This window comes from Sardina pilchardus, chromosome 22 (genome assembly GCF_963854185.1).
Source record: "Sardina pilchardus chromosome 22, fSarPil1.1, whole genome shotgun sequence".
In the NCBI taxonomy this organism is placed as follows: domain Eukaryota; kingdom Metazoa; phylum Chordata; class Actinopteri; order Clupeiformes; family Clupeidae; genus Sardina; species Sardina pilchardus.
The window spans coordinates 21,722,298-21,739,987 of NC_085015.1; the positions used below are offsets into that span (position 1 = coordinate 21,722,298).

Here is a 17,690-nt window from a genome sequence, read left to right on the forward strand (position 1 = left end):
AAGTGTTTCTTGGTTGGCTGCTGAGGAGTGGAGGTACCGTTTTGATTGGATGAAACGTACTGACGTTTCCTGTACCCGCAGTAGGTAGTGACGCCCCCTAAAGTCTTTACATAAATGAATGGCTGGCATCTTATTCTTTGGCAAAGTCTTTTTAAAGCGGCTAACTTGGCATGATTAACGTAATAATTGCTACGACCATATTTCAAATATTATATTTGTTAATACAATTCACAAACAAAGAATACATATTTTTTTTTCAGTGAATTCGACACCAAAGGTCTTAAAGCTCCTCCTTTGTGTGTGTGTGTGTGTGTGTGTGTGTGTGTGTGTGTGTGTGTGTGTGTGTGTGTGTGTGTGTGTGTGTGTGTGTTTCAACTAGCCATTAATAAACTCCATGTACCAGTAGATGGAGTTAGAGCTTCAACACATTGTTGCAGTTTTAAGGCTCGAAGAACCACACAGTATTGTTCAGTCCTCTTTTTTTACAGTCTATGGTTCAGTCACACTCTCACAAATTTTCTTCCAGCATTTTTCTAACTGCCGATGGACCAGGAAATGGCAAAACTTACTGAGCTTTTCACATGACAATACATACCACAATAAGTCTTTATTAGTCCATATTAAAGACCTCCAAATGATTCAATAAACTAAAATTTTCATGATTTATTTAAAGACTGGGTTCATAACAGGCCACAAACAATATTGTCGACTTGATAACATTAAAGAAACAATTGCATGTCAGAATTAAGCAAATGGGAGGGGAAAAGATTAGAGTGGTCTTTAAAATGTTGACAGAATGTATGGGAAAAAAAAAACACTGAAAAAAACAACATAACAATGTATGTACAAACTGGGGAAGAATACAGAAATTCTGATTTTACACTTAATTACAAGAATGGCATTACTATTTATATATGTTAAATAAAAATCTAAAAAAATTGCATGTTGTGAATCTTTTTTACAATGCAATTATTGCATTACACTGATTCTGCCACTGTATTCTCAACAGCTGACAGTTTCTTAGTGTGATGGAACAGTCCCATGTTCTCCTGCAAATCTCTTCAGTCCAAGAAAAAAATATTGTTGAATTGTGTTGCACACAACCTCTTTACTTCCTCTGCAAGAAAAGAAAAACAGACAAGACAATTGAATTCAGCAGCTCACACAACGTTGTTTGCTAGCAGCTAGGCGACTGATTTCTTAATGACGCATCAACAACCAATTACAATCGACATACCATTCACTTCAATTAAGTTGGCATTCTTTTGGTTCAAAATCACGTAGAGCTCCCTCTGGTCTGACTTCTTGCCCACAACCCAGTAGTCCGTCATTGCTTTCACAATGATCTCCTCGTCCTCATCCACTCTGTCAGGCAGAACAGAAGTCACATGAGGACACAAGGTCAGATCTAGCGAGCGTGGTTGTAACAAAGACATTGGGTTTCCAACAGGACATACCGGGCAAAGTCGCAGTTGATGTCGCCCAGGATCTTCATGAGATCGGGGTGGACAGACGTGAGGGACACGCTGGCAGTCTTGCGCATGTGAATGGTGCTCTTCTCAGCCAAGTTCATGTGGTTGAAGTAGATGAACTTAAACTGAGGCTCCTTCTCTGGTCTACAGATATAATACAGCAATAAAAGAGAAAACAATGATAATTTAAGGATCAACACACATCAAAGAGTCTGATGTTTAAACTCAACTCCTGGTAATATTCTGTTCATGTCAGTTGTAGTGATGAATTACGTGTTGGGGAGATGAAATCCAAGATGTCCACATTAAACATGCATCATGTTCCAAAGGAGCGCCAGAAACTGATGTTTTAGATGACTTAATACAATAGGCCCATGATGATACCCTGCTAAATAGGACCGCCTCCCTGTATCACTGTTAAAGGAGGGCGTCATGAACATTAAAGATTCAAATGGGTGCTATTAGTAAAAGGAGATAGATATTGAAATAAAAGTAGCCAAGCAGAAAGTGCACAATGGCATTGTTAAAGGGGCAGTGAAGCCCTAACCTCAGGACTCCTGAAATGGATATGGACTAATGATCCATCATCAATTTCCCATCAACGTCTGGTTGGGTGTCACAGAAAAATGACACATAATACATGGCTTCATTTAAAGTACTCTGTTTATAAGGCCAGACTGCCGGGGCATGGATGGAGAGGACTTGGCAAAGCATGCTTACGTGCTGCTCAGACTAAGTAATCTAGCAACGTTGTCCGAGCAGATTACTCCGATCTGATCTAAAGCACAGCTCAGCAAAATATTAACAGAGAAAAAAAAAAAAAATGTTTTGGTCTGAACTTCCCTGGATGTCACGCCATCCTCTTCAAGCAAACATGCTGAACATGTACATAAAAGCCATCAACGTGCTATTGGCCATCATGTCAAAGTCATCCTCTTCCTGCTGAGTAATCATATGACGGATGACTACGGTACATGCACCCCTTTTGACGCCGACACCGTCGAGCGTCCGGCGGCGAGCGCTGCCAGTGGCGTTGGCAATGTGCGGGGCTAGCGTGTGGGATTAGTACTGACCCCGATATCCGGCGATTGATGTTGTACTGTTCGCATATGTCCGAGGCCAGCAGGGTGAGCTGGGGACCCACCAGACTGTCCAGCTGCTCGCAGAACTCCCGCGTCAAATCCTCCGCCGCTAGGCAAGAGAGCGTGAGAGAGAGAGAGAAAGAGAGAGAAAGAGAGAGTGAGGGATTAGTATAGGAGATGGATAGCTATGGCTACCTCATTTCACCCCTTCTCTCAGAGGTCTGCTAGAGGGTGGTCTGTTTTTGCTGTAGTCATCCATTTTACAACAGGTTTGTTACACAAATGCGGTCATCAACGACTAGATCAGTGGGTGATCATTTCGAGGGGGAGGAGGGGTTGGGGGGGGTAAGCTTGTGCCTTTGACTTTGGTCATAATGTCTTACTCAGCAGAAATGACCCACGTGATTGATTACATGCAGATGCAGCCTCACGTAAGGTATTACCGTATATTACATGCATTAGGTATTACAGTATATTACCTCAAATGCTTACCATTTATCATAAAACATACTGCGGCACTCATAGCCTGTGGAGGATGAGAAAATACTGTGATTATCCAAGCAAGAAATAACATAACATTAACATAAACCATCTCAACCAGAACGGTCACCATGATGTCGCTATCCTTTTCACTTCATTTCATAAAAGTAATAAAACAAGAGTATGTGACAAGTTTGTGGGTACATTTGAATTGCACAAAAACGTTCAAATTGCCAATAAAAGAAATTCATGACGATGCATAACACTTCTGTACACTATTCTTATCTGTGAAAATAACGTACTTGTGTGATAACTGTGACTGCACTGTTACGATCACATTACATAATTCAATGTCGCATAACAGAGTGTTTATGTAACTATGAGACATTTAGGCATTATAACAATTACCACAGGCCTTTCAAATTATCATGGAAAATACCCGAAATGAGATGCACAGCTACGGATAAAACATCTCAATCTGTTCATGCATATGCAGGGCGGACATTGCCATGCCCTTGACTAATCACAGATTACTTTCATGTCTGCCAAAAAAAAAGAGGAGTTTAGATAACTACCTGTTGAGCTCTTTATACAAATTAAAAAGAATAATGCCTATTACAGTAGGGTTTCTGTCCATACACACAGGAAGTAATGTTATACTCCTCCTGTCCACGTTTCTGCATTTCCACCTTGGTCTCACCTTATACACTATCAAATGAAGCTCCTCATAGCTGTCTTCTGTGTTGACATATATTCTCGGAAACCTGAATTTGGCATCTGGATCTTTAAGACTGACAGGTCCAGTCAAAAACCTAACAAAACAAAATCAAACAGTCACAACAATTAACCAATTTGTTGTTCTTGTTAATATGTTGTCAATATGTCATTTTTAGCTACTTTCACCAACCCCTGCAAAACATCTACATATTAGTGATCAGTTTCTGAGAATTAAAATCAAAAGAACAGAGGAAGAAGAAAACAAAGAAGAAGAATAAGAAGAAGAGGAAGAAAAGTAGGATGAAAAGGAGAAGAGGAAGAAGAAGAAAAGAGAAGAGATAAGAGGAAGGAAAATAAAAGCTTGTCTTTGGATATCTAGGTCAATAATGTGATCCTGTATAAACACAGAACCCTACCAGAGTCACTGATATGCATGAATCTGAATCTGAGAGTTAATGTGGTGGAAAGGAGACTTGAACTCAACCCAGTCTGGCTTCAGTGCACATCAACAGGCACGTAATGCAACCCAAGCCTGCCCTGCAGTGTCCCTCCTGGGCTGCCCTTGAAGTCCAGGTGAGGCAGTGCATTTTTGTGTAGGTTTTTATGACTCCAAATGTGCGTGTCTGTACTGTATACATCATTGGACGTGACGGTCAGGACACTGTTCTGTATGCTGTTAATTGTGCCAGGGTGCTTGGAGTGTAATGCATGTCTGACCTCAGTATGCTCACCTCTCTGGTGGGTTACCCAGGTGTCTCTGTCACACACACACACACACACACACACACACACACACACACACACACACACACACACACACACACCTCCCCAGAACAACCTCACACACAGAAGAGACTGACTTTCTCTCTCCCTCTGTGTGTGTGTGTGTGTGTGTGTGTGCGTGCGCATGTGTGTGTGTGTGTGTGTGTGTGTGTGTGTGTGTGTGTGTGTGAGAGAGAGAGAAAGACTGGATTGACCTCTCCGTGATTCACAGACCTAATTTAAAACGTGTCTCACAACCTATCCAGTTTAAACACTGCAGGACACACACACACACACACACACACACACACACACACACACACACACACACACACACACACACACACACACACACACACACACACACACACACACACACACACACACACACACACACACACACACACACACACACACACACACACACACACACACACACACACACACACACACACACAGTTACATAGTATCTTTGAGTTAGCAAGGAGGCCATGAAGTAGTGGTGCAGACTAATGCCAATCAGGCCACTCTGAACGCTGCTGGCTGTAAAGCTGTTCCCCAGGGGCCTTCGAGGAGCACTGGGGCTTGTGGCTGGGCCATGCAGGACCTACCTCCCATAGTGCAACAGATTGCCCGCCACCTCTGGTCTCAGGGGAGAGTCCCTCCCTGCAAGCTGTGGCACAACCCAGAAAATGTTGGCGTTAAGAACAGACACACACACGCACACACACACAAACATATACACACACACACACGTGCAGTAATAGTGTGACCCTGCTAGAATCTCTGACAAGCCAATTTCCCATTCAATTTGTGAAACAAACGGTCCACAAAATCAAAAACATATCGGATATCACTGTTAAGCCACCCGACGCGCTAGCGACATCCTTATTTTTTGTCCCGTTATTGACTTCACAAGAAATCTGTACAAAACTACTAGCGCTAGCAACAGCACACTCTGCTAGGAGCTTACGTAATGGCGGAATACCAAATCAATCAGAAAAGGCATCAGATTAGAGGAATGTGGGGCAGAGCGGAGCGGGTCTCACCTCGGGCTCAGAGTGGCGCGGGAACAGAGAGGTGGTGAGGTACTTATACAGAGTCCTCATGTCATCCTGCTCCAGACCACTCCTACAGGAAGACAAATCACACAGAGACACATCAGAGAGAGTGAGAGAGAGTGTGAGAGAGAGAGAAAGAGAAAGAGAATGGGGGGGGGATCAGAGAGAGAGGAAACCAGGCTTTTACTTGAATGAAGTGGGGAGGGGGGGGGGGGGGGGTCGGGGGGGGGGCTCCACAAGTCACCTATAACATCAAGGCCCTTGAACTGATTTCTGCAAGGAGACGAGGATACCACATCCTCCCGTAAAGTCTGTCTGCTGCCTGTCACTCATCCCCAGCTCCCACGCCTAGCCTCTGAGCTGGCCCAGGGCCATCTTGGGTTGTTGCAGACTAAAATAAATGATAAAAGCCAGGACGTTGCATTGTGCAAAGAGGATTATGCGGAGTATTTAAAGCCTTGCGGGATTGCGATGCCTTGTAATTGGTGCTGAGGGAAGGGGAGGGGAGGGGGGGTGTCGGGGGGGGGATTTTGGAGATCCCGCGGAGTCTGCGGCGGTTCTTCGCACACCTTGACATGCACAGGCGAGAAGGGCAGACGGCGGGGTGCTCGCCTCGGGAGGAGAGACGAGACGAGGTTACGAGGAGCTGCCAACAGGGGAGAGGCCCCGAGGCTATTAATGACACCGAGCGTGCCCTGGCAACTCCAGCGCCGCCACGACAGGGGGTTTGGTCATCTGCCACACGGGCAAACGCGAGCAACCATGAGGCAGCATTACCGGAATCCGTCCCGCATCTTAAATGAGGACTGTCCCTGGAGCACGGCACCTGATACAATACTTCAACTCGCTGAAGTGCACACATACACGTCAGCTTACAGCGCATCATACTGATCTGAGATATGTGTGTTTGATATGTATAAATATAAAACTTCCTATATCCTATATCATCTATTTGTTTTACATCCTTTGTTTTGTATAAAGTGCTTGAAGTTCTCAGGCACTGTGCCTGAATTCAGGTGTGGGCTGGATCGTTTACATGTTTAAAATAGATCATTATATATAGCAACTTCAAAAGTTTCTGACACCTTCAGACACAGAAATGATCCATGCTTTAATCCTTGTACATATATTTGCATTAATGCACATGGCACAGTCATTGGAGACTATGAAAATGCATGTGCAATAAGAGAAAGGTTTCTGAAAAGAAATGTGATTGTTTTTTCTTATGCTCAGCCAAAATGATAAAAAAAAAGACATAAAAAAAAAAAAGACAATCTAGAGGGATTTGAGAGATAAAACTGGCAAACTGACAAGAAGAATAGCATCATATTTCAAGACGAGGAGTGGTAGAGACGGTCAAACATAAAGCAGAAGTAATTGATCTGGACACAAGGGCACCACATCAATTGAAGACAAAACAAGAGAGCATCCAACACAAACCCCATGACCCCAACCGACCGTACCAGATGAGCTGATCGTTGTAAAGAAAGGCCGTGTATTTGACCAGGCTGAGACTCTGCTCCACCCTGTTGACAAAGGACTGGATCTTCAGGTAGGTCATCTTGTCCAGAGGGAAAAAGCTGATGCCTCCAAAAACATCAAGCAGGTCACATGACTGCAGGTGCAGTGTCTGCAGATACTACACACACACACACACACACAGACACACATAGAAAAATACAATTGGTGATAAGAATCAGGTTGCGTTTGCACAAGTAAGAATGAATGAAAGAGGGACACATAACTCTGATGACACTCTATATTCCTGTGTTCTGAACAGGAATTTCAAGCACTGTTTATAATGGGAAGTTCGTGCCACATCCTGTGAATCAAGTGGGCAACAGAAAAAACCCACACGCTCCACTCACTGGGCTCTGAAGCCGTGGTGGGCTCTGTGGATGGACTTGGCTTGTGACAGGTGTTGACATAAATGCTGTGCTCGGTTGCAATTTCAGCCAATCATAACACGGAAATCAAACATCAGACGTTGCTGGCATCGTCCGGAGTAGGCGCTCTATGTTATTTCACACAAACATTTGTCAAACTGGAATGACCTCTGGTAACCTTCCAATCAAAATACGCGGGAATAGAGAGCAGTCACAGGCAATTGCACTGGCATATGCACACGAGACCACAATCTGTTACAGTAAGGGTAGCTGGCTGGGAGGAAGAGCACCATATTCTGCGGTGGACCTCATCTTGCCTATCATTATGAGGTGTTCAAAAAGACAAACAAGTGTAATACAGAAAGGGCTAATTGAGCATTGACCCCTCTCTCCGTTGCCTTGGCGTCCCAGCCTCAAGGCCAAAGTGGATATCACTGACCACGCAGGTTTGATTCCAGGTGAGGCAGCACAACAGGACGCTCGTCTGCTCTTGCTTGATTTCTGACCCAGGCAAGAAACCCCCGGCGCGAAGCCGATACCGGAAAGCCAATCCGCCTGGACTCAGCGGCCAGGTGACATCTGACCCCCCCCACCCCCCACCCCCCTCCACGAGACAGCAGACGCACCCAGCCTGTGTCAGGGGAAGCCTCGCCATTGGGGCCGCTGTGGGGACGAGCCCGCGAGGGCTTCCCTTGATGCCGCAGGTTGAATAATTGAGCGAATCGACGGACGGGCGAGAGATCACTCCTCTCCAGCCGGCCATGTTTGGTGCGGGGCATGATTAGCACCGACGCATTAGAGCTGGATGCCCCCGACGAGGAGCGCAACTCGACCCTCCCTGGCACTACTGATTAGTATTAGTGCAGCGGGCAGCGCTAAATGAGTCCGCACACCGGCTACCGAAAGGGGCTCCGACACGACGCTTGGCTGCCCAGAGCCACAGACGGATGCAGCGCCGCACTGTTGTGATGGCAGACGAGTTTAAAAGCATTCTGGATTAGCGTGGAATTAGCATGGATTAACATGCGAGTTTTAAAGAGGACTGGGGGGGAAAAAAGTGATCTGGTTTGAGATTTTAACTCAATGACCAAAAAAAAAATCCACTTCAGAGCTTTTCACAAGCCCATGTTTTCAATCCCACATCCAATTGTCCCAGCTGCTTCCAGATAAACGCCAAGACATCTACATGGCTGTATGTACATTCCATTGATGCCTTCCATTGATTTTTAAGAAGCATTAAAATGCATTAAAAAGCATCTTTTTACCTTAGTTAGCTTTTTTTTACCATCATAATTTCATAAATGTATTATTATTATTTTGACAAAATTATTGTTATTATTGCAATTACTATTGCTATCATAGTCTATTATTAGGAATTTATATTATATATTAATTATATTTAATTATAGTGGATATGGCTATAACATACATGAAAGCATCTAATAAACATAATAAGGACACAGAAGCTAAGGGAAGTGGCTGTTATTCAGATGGACCTTTAGAACCATTACTTTAGTTAATTCAGTACATACCTAAAGTAATGTTTACCTTACGGGAAATTTGTCATTGAGTGCCTTACCCTGTAGAAGAACTTCTCAAGCTTCTGTGTTAGCATTTCCACACCGCCAGCTTCCATTGCCCTGCTGAATGTGCCATTGAACAGCTGAGGAAAGCACAAGGTAAAAACGTCATTCCACAGGAGCAGGAACAGATCAAAAATCCTTTATGGTCATCATGCTAATCTGCAATATTAGTAGCTCTTGTTACCTTGTACATACTGTAGCACTGCTGTAGTACTGCACCATAAACTGAATCCTGTAAAATAAGAGATACGATATGTAAACCGCCGGTTCTAAAACTGTGATTGACAATTGCAGAATCATTAAAAAATAAATAAATAAAATAAAATAAACTGTTTTGCACTTACAAGAATTTCCTCTTCCTGATATTCTATTGTGGGTGGCTTGCCATCTTTATTAGGTTTCTCTATCATAGGGTTTCGGACCACCTACAGTGAGAACAAACCACAAAAAATAACACAACTTATGAGTGTAACTGTTTTATGTAATATGCACTAACATTGCCTGATGCTTGAGCAAGTTGAAGAAGGCCAAACCCCCACAGAAGCTTCTGTTGAACTTCTACTATCCATCCTGGACTCAATCTATGCCAACAGGATCCAGAAAAAAAGCACACAGTATACTATATACACACAAGACTGCACTCACCCTGATCACTCTATGTTCGAAACTCTGCCTTTCATCAAGAGGTTCAGAGTGACAAAAACAAACAGACTCGGGAACAGTTTTTACTCTAGAGTGGTGATATCCATTACTCTCTACCTCACAGACAAATGAACTCTTTCCTTAACGGATTATAAATTGCTGCTGGTCTAAGGCTGCCCTGATGGTGATTCTTCATCCAATTTATGCATTTGATTTGATTTTACTCTATTTATTGTGCACAGCTCCAGAGACACTAATTAGCTGGTTTGAATTGCATTGAGCTCAATGAGAATGAAACCAGCTAATTAGCTAACAGCTAATAACTGACATAAAGCATGCCAAACTCTTAGTATGTTAAGGGTATAGTGTTGACATGGGTTTATTTGAATTCCAAAGGCCAAGGCGACTTTAACACGGTGCATAGTGTCCTGGATCCATGAAATAACTGGCCTTTAAAAATAAAAATAAAAATCATCTATGGGAATTTAACATGGGTGTTCCAATACTTATGACCCCCTGTATTTTAAGGAAAACATTTATTTATTTACAATACATTATTCATTCACAAAGAAAATGAATGTCCTTAAAGGTTGAATAGTTCCTCATTGTTTCATTTAAGGCATTAAGATACATTTCCAAAAGATGATTTTATATTTAACTTTAAGCATGTGTTACAATACTTTTGGAGGGCACTGTATTTTCATTGTACTGATGAAATAGTGACAAATGAAGTTCATTCATTGTACATGGAGAACATCAAGGAAAAGCCACCAAAACATCAAGCCAATACAAATCCTTACAGCCAACTTTCAAAACACATGGTTTATATTAATATAAGTGAAATCATACCATGACCATCCAAAAATGTTCTTCTGCTTCGAAGAAAAACTGCCTGTTCTTCTGTGTGTGAAGAGACTTAGCTGGCTTTGTTGGACAAAACGTTCTGAAAAGTGTGCATGACCCAATGAATGACAATAATATGGCTTCACTTTAATAATAATATCACTTGGAAGACTATAGAATGTAGAAATGTAATCACCTTGTAAACTGAACTATGGCTTCACAGAGTCCAACACTGCGGATTTTTTCATTTTTGTCTAACTCACTTGGGTGGTAGAACAGAATTTTCTTTTCCTCCTATTTGAGAAAAGAATTTCAGTTGGGTAAGCACAAAAATATCCAAATAAAATAAACTACATGCAGAGCACAGCATTCAGGAGCCCCCGCTGGGGCTAAATCTATGCAGCAGGGCTATTAAATTGGCTGAGCAACTTATGTTTTCTCCAGCAACAATTCCGTTGTGCTGATCATACACATGGGACTGCATCCTGAGTGCAGGTGGCAATTTAATGTCAGCACACAGGGACTAGGGGAAGTCTGTCAATTATCATTTTGACTCTACAGATTTCAACAGAAGGCACCCTCTAACTCCATTTCTGATACATGCATCCAAATTATTTATAGACATCTTATAGACAACATAGAAAAATAGTAAAACATGCTAATTATGTTAATTTAGCTTTAAAAAGTTTTGTTGATCTGTTGTTTCAAAGATTTAAGGATTCAAAAATCTGAGTTAGAGTCTCATTGATATAAGGGTTAGACAGAGCATGAAAAAAAAGTCCCAAGATGATCAAATAAACGACCAGGTAAACTATTTACCCTATAGGCAAACATGAAAATACTTAAAAGCCGAGATTTGAAGCCCTGAATTTACCTTGAGCAATTCAATACAAAATAGGCCTAGTACATTTTGTCACTTATGTCCCTAGGGATCAGATAAAACCTTGAATATTTGCTACAGCAATCTGCTGTGTCAAGCCACATATTGACTGGACAACTTCTGAAGATCATAAAACGTCCAAGTAACAAATGTTCTGCTTAGTAACAAATGTTCTGTTTAGTAACAAGACATTACATGTTGTTCACTTTTCACAGTTAGAGACAAGGAAGCACAAACCTCTCCCTCACGAGGGCCGAACTTAGGGTTATAAATGAAGAAACTTAATAAGGATGGGGTGTACTGTTTCTCTTGCATTCCAGAGGCCATTCTTGGACTGAAAAAAAACAAAACACACATTGAATGAGCTTCAACGTAAAATGATTGTGAGAAATGATTAACAGTTGTCATAAGTCATACGTTTTCCACACAGTCCTGAATTGGCATTAATAGGACTGAAAGCACCAGCAGTAATTGTGTGCAAATGGGCGTACCTGATCATCAGCATGAGTGGACTTTACTTCTCAAATTCGTGCTCCTTCTGAGTAGCGTGGTAAGCATGCCTTGAACCTGGGAACACAAAGCATTTCAGCGTGACTTCAACAACTAGGCTGTCGATAATCATCAGCTATGTAACTTTATAAACATGTTGGAGTTTAAACCAATTTTCCTGACACTTAGGAAGAAAGACATCAACGTTTAACTGCGTTCTCTGGTCGTATCCAGTAGCTGCATCTCATGTGTTTCATATGTTCTGAATAGTAATTTTGTTTTGGCTAAGGAAACAACGGCACAACTACAATGAGCAAAGCATTCCTGCCTCCGACTGTAACAATTTAGCTAACGTGAACTTAACTGACTCTATCGTGACGCTCACCTGTTATTACCAATAATGTCATGTAGTGTTTCATTACTTTTCAGATATTCATATTATGTCCACCGTTTTGAGAACTTTGTGCGTTAACTTCATGCAAGTCCTCATACACTTTAACTAACGTAGCTAGCTTGCTAGTTCGACCATAGACAGTAGAAGATAGTTCGACGCGAGTCGGCTAACCAAACAAATTCAACAACCTTCTGCCTCGACAAACAGGTTGTTCTCGCTAGCATGACAAACAGAGACAAAAGCAAAATGTTTGGTAAATATACAGACTCGTTACCATGGAAGACAATTCAAATATGTGTTGTAAGAGTAATGTAATCCAACCATTTACTGGATGCGTTGCATTATATGCATCAGTTAGCGTTAACCTAACCAATTCCATCACGTTTCATTGCAATGCGAGCTATTTCATTTGAAATAACATACCATTCACTGCATGGCAACAAGACAGTCGATCCGTGCTGTTATTTAATTGACAAATAATATATGGTATGGGAAAAGTCGCGATCAATTATAAACACCTAGCATACTTCCTGCTTTTTGACAGGATACTTGCGTGCTACACTTTTGAAATGTTCGGATGGGTTGTATTGAGTAACTAACAACAGTTCCGGATCGTTTGCTCTGTCATCTGTGGTGGTGAACTTGGTCTGTAGGTAGGCTAGACATCATTTCAACCTTATAACACATACCCAAATAGTTTCATAGCCACTTTGCACACACGTTAGGATTTCTAACAATATCAGAGCATTGCTATCTGTTTCTTATTGCTTTACATCAGTTCCAAGATGGATATGTTTTCTATTGTAGCTAAATGTTTTGAAATATGTGGAATATGCTCTATAATGGAATATGTTCTGTGAAGGATAGGCCTACAAAACAATTAAATTGTCAATGAATAAACGCATTCTTCTAATTAGAGTGAGCTAGAGTTTATAGTCCAGTTAGAGTGGAAGAATGGGCACTCAATCATAGACCTTACTGAATAAAATCGATTCATTAATCAAATATGGAATAATAAATCAATGAAGTAATACAAAAGACCATTTATATGAATTTCAACACAATTTTGCATTTACAATATTCACCATCACACTCAGTGGCAGTGTCAAGGCATCTATGAGTAGTGGTGCCTGGCATTGTGGAAGCATTTTCAGTTCCCTGAGCTCAATGGAAACCAGAGTAGGGCTGCCTGCATGGCCACAAGATATGAAGAGGTCCTCTTCATTGTAACTTTAACCTGTCCTCGTTGTCCCTCACCCCTTTGTGTCACCCCAATTTGCTTTAAATTTTAACGCTCTTATGCTGTGGCCATTTTCAAGACATACTGTGAATAGAATCCACCTCTGAATAATTCAATTTTCTCCCAGTCAGCAAAAACGTCTTGGCAGTTGGGCCAATGAAATGTGACAGCTGATAAGGATGGAAGAAGATGATATGTTTCATTGCCATCTGCCACTTCTTACTCACAGTCACATCAAAAGAATAAACAGGCACACTTCGGAGTGTCCATATTTATTAGATGACCTTCCCATCTGTATCACAAAACGTCAGTAGACACCCTTCACTGAGGCATTACATAACCTAATCCCAAAGCATCATCTCTGAATTTCTGCTTTTCTCTCGGTGCAAATGGGACAGAAGTCGTTCCCTGTATCTTAGAACAAACAACACTCAGGATTTCTAAATATGCTGCATGGCCATCATTAATGTCGGCCATCATTAGCAATGTCTGAAAGTCAGGTGTAATCCAATACGGTTAGTGAGAGTCAGCCAAGGTTATGGCCTCGTTTTTTTTCTCCACTGCGCACTCTAAGGCCTCGGGCCAGAGATGAGAGGGAGGAGGTCCTTTTTCACCCGGCTGACAGAATGATGCGGTTTTGTGGTGCATTTGTGACCATGCTATATTCTGTAATGCTGTGTAGACGCAGCCCATGAAGGTGGCTCTGAAAGGGAGCTGCAGAGCAGGCGTCGGTCAGCACTGGCAGGGCTGTGCGCATGGTCTTGATAAAGCAAATAGTTCCTAACACGGAAAAGAATGTTGAAATAATCAAACTGATTTTTAATGAAATGAAAGTACTACAATTGGTGGAGTTACACTTGACTTGCAATCAAACTGGTCCATTCTAGTTTGTATATAGCTTAAAAGTTAATGTAGCCCATTGGTGTATGGTGTTTTTGATGAATCTTTCTTGACTTCCGCATTAAATAATATCCCTGTCCTTCCATGTATTGTGGATTAGCCTTAAATATATGATGAGTCCTGGAAAGGAGGATTATATGCTTTGCTTTATTTTCAAAGTGCAAGTTTAGTTCATAAGGCCCAGCAGGGGTGCTTTGCGATGTATATGGATGCTGATCTGTTAATAAATGGCACAGATGTTGCCTTCCGTGCTAAAAGACAGAGCTGTAACAAATGCATGCTAAGCAGAAGGGGATTTAAAAATCCAGGACGCAGGAGTCACAGTTACAGTGTACTTTATTCAGGTTTCTGATGCCTGGTGGTCAGCCATCACAGGGAGAGCATGGGGACAAGGACACAGCTACAAAAACCTCCTAATGTGTATTCAAAAGGCAAATAAAAATGGCTGATGTCTGTGCAGGGCTTCGAAAAAAAACAAGTCATTGGTACAAAGCAGAAGGAGAGGAGCTGAGGCCACTGTGTTGGGTTTGGAGACTGGACACTGGAGATGGTTGGTTGATGGGGACCTGGTCCCTCAGGACAGGACCATAGCTTGGAACTCTGAGAGAGAGAGAGAGAGAGAGAGAGAGAGAGAGAGAGAGAGAGAGAGAGAGAGAGAGAGAGAGAGAGAGAGAGAGAGAGAGAGAGAGAGAGAGAGAGAGAGAGAGAGAGAGAGAGAGAGAGAGAGAGAGAGAGAGAAGAGGGAGCGGAAGCCATGTCATTCATTGACCATAGACAATTGCACTCTTTCAACTGTAAATCTATTTTGATATATCTCTATTTCTCTTTTGTATGTGCACACACACACACACACACACACACACACACACACACACACACACAGACTAACATTCAATCTCTCTCTCACACACACACACATAAACACACTCTCTCTCTCACTCACTCACTCACTTACTTACTCTCTCTCTCTCACACACACACACACACACACACACACACACACACCTATTTTTCTTTCTGTTTATACCCCTCTGACTCTGACTGTCAAAAAAGCTACATCATGAATTGTTATTCCCAAGGGTGAAACAAAATGTTGAAAAGGCTATTTTACATGATTGCACTGCAACACAGAATTGCATGCATGAATGCAAATGTTGGATGCTTGTCCCACTCTGACTGGGATGTCATCATTTCTTTTTTCCTTATCAGACCGTAAGTTTGACTTGCAAAACACAATACCATATATACAGTAGCTTTACATGTTTCTTCTGCACAGAAACGAACAAATAAAGTCTGTATTTTATTTATTTTTTATCTTTAACAGAAATTTAATTCTTAATGTCAAGCTTCAAGGTTAAAATATTCCACAAACCTTACTAAATTTCAGTGATGCTATGCATGCATTGAATTATTAATGACCACATTAATGTACACTAAATGCTGCTGAATTAATAAAATATATGCCTTACCATTTTTACATTTTTTTTTTGTAAATGTCCTTCACAACCCTGTTTGAAATCAGAGCTTTAAAGGACATGCGATTTGATTTGAATAATAATTTAAGGTCGTCTACTTCCTTGATCCTTTTATATAATAGTTAGGCTTGAGATCTGAGCTTGTGCAAAACTATTCCAGGGACAAATCTAGGTTGCACGACTCCCACATCTTTGCCTGCCATTGTCTGCCACGTGAAGACTCTATTAAGAAGGAAGTTTACCCTCTTTGAATGTTAGTGTTGTCACATCTGCACAGGGTTTTTTTTTTGTATCCGATTAACCAGTGACTCAATAGAGGATTGTAGAGACTAGTCAGTATTATAACAGTAGCAAAAGGATAAGAGTGTATCCTAATCAGATCTTCTACATCTAAGTATTACTAATACACTGTTTCAGTGAAAACGTCTATATTTGCATTGGCACTGCCTATGACTGTACACAACAATAGACAGTCTAGTGTACATCTGTCAAACATTTTGGAGTCACCAAGAAGAAATAAAAAAAAAACTGCCAGAAGGTTCACAAAATATGATGAATTTTGGGCAGATTTTTAGTTTTTATGCTGGGTGCTCTGGCTGCAAAAGCACTTCCTTTTTGCCAATATGGCCAAATGACTTTGGTTCCATTTTGTCAGAACCCAATGCTGATGCTATATGCTTCATTGGGAATTTCCACTGTAGTTTGACTAGCCTTTTCAATATTTTCCCATGATTCAGAAACAATTGAAATGCAGACTATGAAGTATGTACAATATTCATTCCTGTGTGCTGTTTTAATAGGATTATTGCATTTGTTCTGGTATAAACATACAGTAGCCTATGTCTTTAAAAAAACAGGGAGAATAGCTCACCCTCTACGCCAATTTTGCCATCACTGTCATCGTCAGCAGCTGAAATTAAGCTTTTGGTCTCCTTCTCAGTCAAGACTCGAGCGGTTGGAACAAATCTTTGAAGAAAGAACCTTATGAGGACAAAGGGAGAAACAGAGAAAGAGAGAAAGAAAAAGAATGAGTGAGAGATATGTAAACATGCTACAAACTATCAGAGAAGGTAGCATCCTTTTCACACGTTAGCAGAACTGGTATATGCCATCTTTATAATGGCCTTCAGTTATTGAGTTAGTAATCCTTGATTCAGTTTACAATTGATGTTTAGCAGGCAGCAGGAAAAGTGACTTCAATGTGCATGGCTATGGATGCTTCCCATGGATTGGGCCTGTGGCCTTGATGTTGCTATTTTACGACAGCCCATAGAAGTGATCCAGAAGTACTCCCCAAATTAAAGCTCTTGCCATTGTTCCAGCAATGCAATTATATATTCCTAGGGTTAAAGCTCCTGCAGCCTAGATCCCTTGTACGTTAAAAGGAAATATGGGTGATATCCATGGATTGTGTAAGGGCCTGAATGGCATACACCTCGTGCATTAATGACGAAGATGGGAATCTGATCCACACAAGCTATTTGTTTATTTAGTCTTTCCCTTTCACTCTCTAAGGAGTTAAAAGGGCTTGTCAACTTACATAGTGCTACTTTTCTACTGTATGTGAAAAGTCACTTAAATGATCCTTTGAGATAAACAAATGAGAGTGGATATGTACTGCATTAAAACTAAATACTGATTCTATAAAACCAAATTTCCCCCAAAACCGGACATAATAACACACAATCCATCTGATCATGTAGGCTATCATCTGGTTATGTAATAGTATTTAAAAAGGGCACTAGGCCAAAAGAATCAAACATAGCGCCATCTTGGTAGGCAAT

The 17,690-nt window shown here is 41.4% G+C and overlaps 2 protein-coding genes across 2 annotated transcripts in view; both read right to left on the bottom strand.

The window, feature by feature from the left end:
* Positions 1-648: 648 nt before the first annotated feature.
* ccz1 (CCZ1 homolog, vacuolar protein trafficking and biogenesis associated) lies at positions 649-12,847 on the bottom strand. The gene is made up of 17 exons (XM_062526545.1): positions 12,715-12,847; positions 11,900-11,975; positions 11,646-11,742; positions 10,725-10,822; positions 10,535-10,628; positions 9,388-9,468; positions 9,228-9,275; positions 9,040-9,123; positions 7,038-7,213; positions 5,563-5,644; positions 5,125-5,186; positions 3,735-3,846; positions 3,047-3,080; positions 2,546-2,663; positions 1,458-1,616; positions 1,238-1,365; positions 649-1,117 (listed from the first exon to the last, which is right to left on the bottom strand). The coding sequence occupies exons 2-17, from the start codon at positions 11,911-11,913 to the stop codon at positions 1,062-1,064; spliced, it is 1,443 nt and encodes a 480-aa protein (XP_062382529.1). The 5' UTR covers positions 11,914-11,975; positions 12,715-12,847; the 3' UTR covers positions 649-1,061.
* A 1,902-nt stretch (positions 12,848-14,749) lies between these two features.
* Positions 14,750-17,690, bottom strand: part of pvalb9 (parvalbumin 9) — a 4,579-nt gene continuing 1,638 nt past the window's right edge. The window contains exons 4-5 of the mRNA XM_062526546.1: positions 16,778-16,887; positions 14,750-15,031 (exon numbers count right to left, since the gene is read on the bottom strand). Of these exons, the coding sequence (XP_062382530.1) occupies positions 15,006-15,031; positions 16,778-16,887 (136 nt within the window). The 3' untranslated portion in view covers positions 14,750-15,005. The remainder of the gene's footprint in view (positions 15,032-16,777; positions 16,888-17,690) is intronic.